The sequence below is a fragment of the Natrix helvetica genome, assembly GCF_964273705.1.
Source record: "Natrix helvetica genome assembly, chromosome: 11".
Lineage (NCBI taxonomy): Eukaryota > Metazoa > Chordata > Lepidosauria > Squamata > Natricidae > Natrix > Natrix helvetica.
In genome coordinates this window covers 18,899,756-18,907,637 of record NC_138562.1, presented here as the reverse complement: position 1 = coordinate 18,907,637, position 7,882 = coordinate 18,899,756, and the positions used below count along the sequence as shown (strand labels likewise).

Sequence of the window (7,882 nt, the reverse complement as noted above, 5' to 3'; positions counted from 1 at the left end):
CTGGCATGCCAGGATTTGAATTTTCCCCTGATTAACTTTTCGTCTGATTTCCCGTGAATTCTCCTCCTCTGGTGGCATCTGACTTAGATTCTGCAATTGACTTCGAGGGCAACGGCGGGATTCGAACCCGCAACCACGCACTGACGATGCTGATGATGCTCGTCCCTCCCTTTTGCAGACTGCGCAGGCGCTGCGGTGCGCCGGAGCTCGCCATCTTGGTGACGCAAGGGGGCGGGGACCTGGCGGAGGGGGCGGGGCTCCCATTCCGGCCTCGGGAGGACTTTTGAAAAGCTCCCGTAGCCGCCGCCGAGCAGAGGAGCGGCTGGCGGGCGCCCTGCCTTCGGGTCGCGCGACTCCCGGGGGGGCCTCGGACACAGGCACCGGCCGACGGTGAGGGGCAGCCGAAGGAACCCCGGGGCGAAGGGCCGTGTGGGGGGGCCATCGCCCGTCGTGAGGGAAAAGGGAGGGTGGCGGAGGCTTTGTGCTCCCTCAGTGACCGCCTGGGGGCGGGATCGCTAGTGCGGAAGGAGGAGCGCCCGCGCGCGCCTCGCCGATTGGCTGCCTGGGGGCGCTACGGCGACGCCATTGGCCGGCGCGCGAGCGTCGGGCGGGGTCAGAGGGTGATGTGGAGCCAGGGTGCCCGCGCGCCTCTTACTTCGGCGCCGGGACTACAAAACCCAGCACTCGCAGCCTAGTCGGGCTTGGCAAGTTTAGGGCATGTTGTCCTAACTGGCTTAAGGGCCCCAGGTAGGGATTCCCCAGACACTGAGCTTCCTTGGGGAGCGGGGGGTTGAATTGGGGTGGGGGGCTCCCAGACTTGGGGTCGTTATAACGGGTACCTTATGGGGGGGGTCTTCGTGAGGCCTGGGGGCGGGCGATGGGCACTGCCAAGGGGAGGAGGGACTCTGATTCCAAGGGACTCCAGGGATCCTGTTGCTGGGCTGAGAGGCAGGAACAGAAAGTTTGCCCCCCTCTCGTCCCCTCCCCAAAATAGGCTGCAGTTTGAAGTGGGGTCTCTCGACTTTAAGGAGGAGGAAGAGCTGAATATGACCCACAGGGGAGCCCAACATTTACCTTGCGAAGTGAGAAATGTGTGAAGCGAGTTTCGCCTCACTTTATAACTTTTCTCATCCTGGTTGTTAAGTGAATCACTGCAATTCTTCAACTGGTCCCACGGTTGTTAAGTGAATCTGGCTTCCCCCATGGACTTTGCTTGTCTGAAGGTCACAAAAGCGGATCGCGTGACCCCCCCCCACTGCAACCATCATAAATGTGAGTCGATTGTCGAGCATCCAAATGTAAATCACAAGATTGTGGGGATGCCGAGTGTGAAAATTGGTCACAAGTCTTTTTTTTAGGGCTGTTGTAACTCTGAAGGGGTCACTAAATGAACAGCTGTATGTCGAGGACCCCCTGTATTATGGGAGCAAAGCGTGCCTGCCACCCTTCCCCCTTCCAGCCGACCCCAAATAAGTTAAAATGCAATTGAGAAATCCAGGGCGGAAGGTGGTTATTCTCAAGCCTTTGTCCACGTTTTAAAACCTTCTGTTGATGATGCAGCGAAGAGAATTAATGTCAATAAACAGATGGTAATTGTAAGCAAACCTCTCAACCGCTCCTTGTGACTAAAACCAGTTGCAAAGTTTGTTTGATTTATTTCATCCTTTGGGGAAAGAGAAAAAAGGGGCTTTACTATTATTAAGGAATGTTACTGTTGCCATGATTAATTGTCTTACTTTGTAATCCGTGCTCTACATTCTGGATTTGGGGTGAGGGGATTATGGCTCTCAGAATAATTTTCAAAAAGCCAGGCTGTGGCTGAATCGCATATTTGATAAGTGATTTCTTGGGTTATCCAAAGGTCTGTTTTGTTTGTAACTCTTAGTTGTCTTAGCTCGCATCAGGCCATCTATTCTGGCTTGTTCAATAAATTAAAACAAACTTAACTTTGGCTAATGTGTTAATGGAAAATAGCTGATTCTATTAAACCAATAGAATGTGTGTATCTATATCTCCATTAAGCTGAGCAAAACCAGAATTGTGCATAGTATTTAAGGAACACTTGGAAAAGTATTATAAATGGAGCTGGGGCCCTTTTGCCAAGTTCTGAAAAGTTGCTCAGCAACTTCACTTTCTCTCTGCCCCCCTCCCTCCCCCCTTCAAGGGTGGAGATAGAACTTTCCCATTCAGTCTGTACTGGGGAATTTAATTCCTTCCTGGCATTCATTGCTAGTTGGTTTAGCAACTGGGAGGTGACCATGCTGGCCGCCTCCTGCACCTCAAAAATGATAAGCCCTCCCCAAAAATATGGGAGGAGGGGGAGAAGAGCTGCAATTTGAATTTGCTTTTGTGGTAGACTGCTCTGCTAGCCAGGATCTACTTCCTTACAGAGTCGTGCCCCCCCTCCCCCCCACGCCTACCTTATCACAGATGGCCGCTACATGGAGTCACAAATAAAGTAGTAAATAAGGCATGTAAATAATTACATAGGATAAGTAAGTGTAAAAGCAGTTGCCAAAGGCAGATAATGAAATGAACAAACACACATTGTATCGAAACCCAAAAAAGCTGTTTTGCTAACTCATTATGAGTACCAGCATCTTCCTGATTTTAGATGCTGCCCCACAGAATGTTGCCACAGGGTCTGTAATGTAGGAATCTTGCCAGGCAATAGAAAGGCACAGGGTAACCTGGAAAACCTACTAGCAAGGGCGTGATATAAATGTGTACATGGCTGTAACATTGGCGAATCTGAAGTATGTACCTCTCCCCCTTCTCCAGGAGGGCACAATCCTTCTGAATGGGGGTGGGAGGGATTAAGTATCTCCCCCTCTAGCACTGGTTGGTTAACGGAAGTGCTACAACCTTGTCCAAGAGAAAGCTTTTCTATGACCCACATTAGCCAGTTATGTAAGGTCCTAGCAAACACCACCAAAGCATAGGAATTGTCTAAAGGGAGCTTCTCCGTGGTCATCTTAGAGGTAGTGGACAACCAGCCCCACAAGTGAGCTTTTAACATTTAACAGGAAAGAGTTAGCTTGTGGTTAATTACAGACGATGACTGTATTGTCTTATGATTGCTGAGTATATTTGGTGGATTCCCTAGTGCAGTAATTTCTTAGAATCACCCTTCTTTCTCCTCCTCCCCCTGGCAGAAGACTTGTGCAATTAAAAGACTTCTTCTCTTTTGGGGAGGTAAATTGGCTTTTTCTGGTGGTATTGCACTGCCAGTTTCTGAGTGGGCGCAGGTGTTTGGGGCCCAGGAGGAAGACGTTTGCTGGCTTGTAGATCTTCCACTGCCAGAAATCAGAGCTTAAACATTCTGGCTGAAGTGCTCCATTTTCTCCTCCTAAATCATCACCAATTTTTCTCTTGCTTCCCTTCTTTCACTTATTAGTGGAAATCCCCCCCCCCCTTCCATATAGATATTTGCTTTGAAGACACGAGGAGCAATTTGATGAACTATAGGGATGGGTTTTTTTCGGCACAGCAAATTCTGGGTACAAAGACTTAATATCACTTGAAGGCCGTTGGAGGAAATGTGATTTAAAGTGCGAGTGTGAAGTGATCCTAGAATGTAATAGTGGGAAGGGAACAGCTACTCCAATCTCTTCCCAGGGGAGCTGATAAGGTGACAGAATCTGGATGAGTTTCCTGGTCTGGTCTGGGCAATTAGTGTTGCGCTGGGCCACAATAGCACCCTTTTGGGTATCCAGCTGTAAGATCCTTGCACGGATAATTGTGCCTTGTGCGAGCAGGGAGAGATTCTGCGCATTATGCAGCCAGCTCTGTGCATCCTGGTGTTTTAGAGGTGCCACACTGGGAGCAAAGGTCAGCAGGGTGGCACTCGGAGACTCCGAAGGTGGTGGCAGAGAATTCCTTGCCAAGTTTCATCCTCTCTTGCTGGCATCCTTCACTGCTTGCTGTGAGGTGCAGCTCCTGTGAGGTGCAGGAGGCCATCTGTATTGTTCCTTTTAAAATGAGGGATGGTAAATCAATTGGCAGCAGCCCCTTACAAGCGCTAAACACGCTTGGAGGAATGAGTTACTGTCTGAAATAAGAGGCTAGCAGTTTCCTGTGGATTTCAGTGGAGACTCACATCTCTTGCACTGATATGGCAGGTGGCCGTTGTTTTTGGTGTGTTTATTGCCGCCGTGTGTGGGGCAAGATTAAGGCGAGGTGCCCGAAAGATGAAATATGGGGCTTAAGCCCCGTTTTGTGAATCCATGAGTTCTGCCTCTCTTTTCTTCCTGAACCCCTGCAAGGTCAAATAATCATTTCTCTTATGAAAGCTGCCTGGCTGGAGAAGCCAAACCAGCCGATATGCATAAGGCATTCTGCTGTGCAGTATTTTCGGATTGTGTGTCTGAATGTCTAGCCAGCTTCTTCACTCCTTGTTTTGGAAGTATATGGCAGCCTTTTTTAGTTAGCTCCTTTATGGTAGAATCTATTCCTCGGAGGTCTTTCCTGCAAAATCTGTTGCCTTTTACGTTTTTTTTAGTTGCAATAGATTTCTCTGGATATTTTCCTCCCTGCCCTGCATGCAGTACTTCCAGCACTAAAGGGGTATCTTTAATTGGCACGCAGGCCGGCTTCTGTTGCTGTGAGGCAGCCCGGGAGCTGGGCCTGTAACAAAGCTCATAAACAGTCAGGGAAAAGGTAGACTAATGTTTGTAGCTGGAAATGTTTGTTTGGGGCCAAGGGGAGGATCTCCTCTCTAGCCAAATAACTAGTCAGTATTGGAGGGGGTTATTAGTGTTGTACCTGAGCAAAGAAAAGCTGGCTGGTGGTTGGCATTAAGCTGTGCATCTGGCAGTGGTAAAACCTCGTTGCTCCAAAGCCTGTAATAATTATCTTCTCTCTTGGCCTGAAGCTAGCTAAGACTCGGGTTAAATCCTCGATCTTTTACACACGCCGTGCTCCTCTTTCTCTCTTCCCCTGGGGATCTCCTCCTAGTAGAAAAGACGATCTTTTGTGCCTGGACTCAGTCCTAATCCCTGATTTTGCAGATGGTGTTCTTGGGCTCCTGATTAAGATGCTTGCAAGTTCATTGCTGAAAAATCTAAATTACGCCAGCATGTTCTGATTAGGAGGACCAATTACAGCCAAATTATAAAGGACCCATTCCTGTCCTGATTGCAAGAAGTGCCTTTGTTGTGAGAAATTAATAAATCAGCCACATGTTTGCATTTTTTAAAATACTGCTGGGGGAAGGGGGGGCTTTAGTCCATGGTAGCCTACTGATTCTTCAGAAAGCTATTGAATGTTCTGTAATGATTAGTAAATATGCACCATTCCTCTTCAGTTTTCTCACCCCGTATGTGGAGGGTAGAGTATTTGAAAGAGGGACCATGTGTTCAGCAGGACAGTGGATCTAACCCGCTGTATTTGAAACGTGCTTCTCTTTGTGGCTTTCTCCTCCTTGGTCATTGTGTAAGGATTCTCCAGCACGGGTTCCTACTAAGAAAGAAATCTAAACCATCTGGTTTAAGGTATTGACTAGATCCAGTTATTCTAGAAAGATAGCTGACCGACGACGTAAAATTCTCAGGCTCTAGAGTTTGACTGAAGTGGAGCAGCTGAGAAGCTTGAGGTGGTGAACACTTTCAGTGGGTGATCACTAGAAAACCCCAAGGCTTTAGGTTGGGCTGGCTGGCAGAAAAGATCTCTTGTAAGGAAGGGTTGTAAGGGGGAGAAACATCTCTGCTCCGTGGTCAAGACAATGTCTTGTAAGTCTCACCAGCAAACTTGGAAGCCCAGTGTTAGATCACTTTTGGCCAACAAGGGCAGCCGACTTTCACAAAAACTGGATCACCTGAGGCTGCCCTGGGGTCTTTTTTTCTGTTATTTGTCTCTAGCATCCCATTCTATATGAATTAACTGTATTAAAAGGCACACCGTCACTTGGGCAAATGGAGGGTGTCTTGGCAGATCCAATGAGATTGTGGAGGGTGACAGGCGGTTCTTCAGAATGCCTGCAGCTAACTTGTTTCGGGAAGAAGTGCTTGTGAAAGAATTGAAATGGCTGGCTAGGGATTAAGTTATCAAGCTCAAGCTGTCCAAACCTGTTTTCCTTTGCCTTCACACTTGACTGTGTAACAACTTGCTGTGCACAGAAGAGTTTGTTTCCGTTTTAGGATGGCGGGGTTGCTGTCCTGACAGGTGGGGCTGTTTGGGGAGTTTTGCTGAAGGGAAAAAAGCTTCAACCTCCACAGAAAGGGGATTGGGAAGGTGAAATCCTTCTTGGCCCGTTTTGGACCAGACCAGTCTGATTCCAAAGAGCTTGAACTACCTACAACCTCCCACTTGGGTTGGTTGATGGCCGTTAGATTCCTGCTGGCACCAATCCGTGTAATACCCCAGCCTCCCCCTAGAGATGCCTCCCCAATGTATTAAAGGTAGATTTCTGTGCTGCTGGGGATGCCTAGGAGTTGAGTTTGGGCGCTCCTGGAGGATGGTAGATTCAGAAAAGCCAAGAGAGGGCTCAAGGCGGTTTTCCAAAGAAAGCCATTAATGAGAGTTTCTGTTTCTTGGTTTTTTTTCTCTCCCCCCCCTTCAACTTGCAGGTGCGCAGAGAGCCGGGAAGGCATTGTATTGTGTCAAAGATGATGTGGAGAGACAGTCTGTGAGTAACCATTTGAGTATTACATAAAACGGTGACTGTGTGAAACTGAAGTGCTTGCCTTGATCCTTCTACTGCTAAGAAATCGCATGCATGGATTTTATTTATTTACAAAATTTATGTGCTGCCTGCTCTCTCTCAACAGCTTTAAGCTAATGGCAGAGCGAGCCTGGATTTGAATATATAAAACAGCAGGCTTTAGTTCTGCCTGTCTCATTCCAGGGTAGCTCATTTTAAGGTGAAGATGGGACCTTTTGACGTTAAGATTCGTTTTATATAACGCTACGCAGCAAACCGCTCAGCCCAGTTCAAAATACCCGGAACAATAACAATGCATTTCATTCCATATCAGCATATTAATAAGAAATTCTCCATAGTGAGGGGAGGAGTATCCAGGATGGGTTAGGAACATCTAAGGAACATCATCCGTGTGAGGGTGTGTGGGGTTTGCCCCCTGTTTATATTCAGTCACTTGCCCCGCCAGTATATTTTTTCTCCTTAGTGGTTCCTTGATTAGGATATTGTTTTCTGTTTGATTGTTTGTCTGGTGTTAATCCCTGCTTATCTGGGTGTTGGCTGCTGGAGGGAATGTCTTCTGGTCTTTAAACAGAGAAGCAAAGCCTTCACTAGCGCTCATGATTTCCCTAGCTTATATAATAAAACATCTGCAAGCAAACAACTCCGCTCAGAAGGCAGCGAGGACTTCACAGTTCAACTCCGAGCTACAGATATAGTCCCTTTTCTTTAGACTCTTGAGTGGAGCCAACAGTAGTTCTGAAGATGAAAGAAAAGCAGCAGCCAGATAAAGGAATTTGAGAATGACTGCACTTAGAAAATCTAACTTTTATCATTCCAGTGCATCTTGCCCTTCACAAAATAGAACCACAGCCAGCCCGGAGGCAAATCCCATTGAACTCAGTGGGACTTCCTCTGAAGAGACGTGCCTTGGTTTGTTCAGTAAATAAACGGCTCTCTGCGACACAGTCTCATCTCTTGCGCGTTCCCCCTCGCTGAATTGCTTTTCCTTCCCATCAGACGGATAGTTTTGGGGGATTGATTATGTCATTCCTAAATTTCGGCAATGAGACGAGTGAAGTTTTCACCCAGTGAGCTTGCCCCGGTAAGGTCTCTGGCTGATATCTTACGTGGAAGAGCCTTCCCCCCTCCCCCCGCCTTAAGAGGGCAGATCTCTCTCCTGTTTAGGCAATGAAATCACCCTATTTTAGCTCAGCCCTGGAAATGTTGTGGCAGACTAAATGC

At 47.8% G+C, this 7,882-nt stretch overlaps 1 protein-coding gene across 4 annotated transcripts in view; it reads left to right on the top strand.

Moving 5' to 3' along the window:
- Positions 1–250: 250 nt before the first annotated feature.
- KLHL13 (kelch like family member 13) overlaps positions 251–7,882 on the top strand; it is a 38,184-nt gene continuing 30,552 nt past the window's right edge. The window contains exons 1-2 of one of the 4 annotated variants that reach the window (XM_081963885.1): positions 251–390; positions 6,567–6,625. In XM_081963885.1, coding sequence (XP_081820011.1) covers positions 6,606–6,625 — 20 coding nt within the window. In that variant the 5' untranslated portion in view covers positions 251–390; positions 6,567–6,605. Of the gene's footprint in view, positions 391–609; positions 748–6,566; positions 6,626–7,882 lie in introns of those variants that run through there. The other 3 variants (XM_081963884.1, XM_081963887.1, XM_081963886.1) reach the window with 3 other exon arrangements.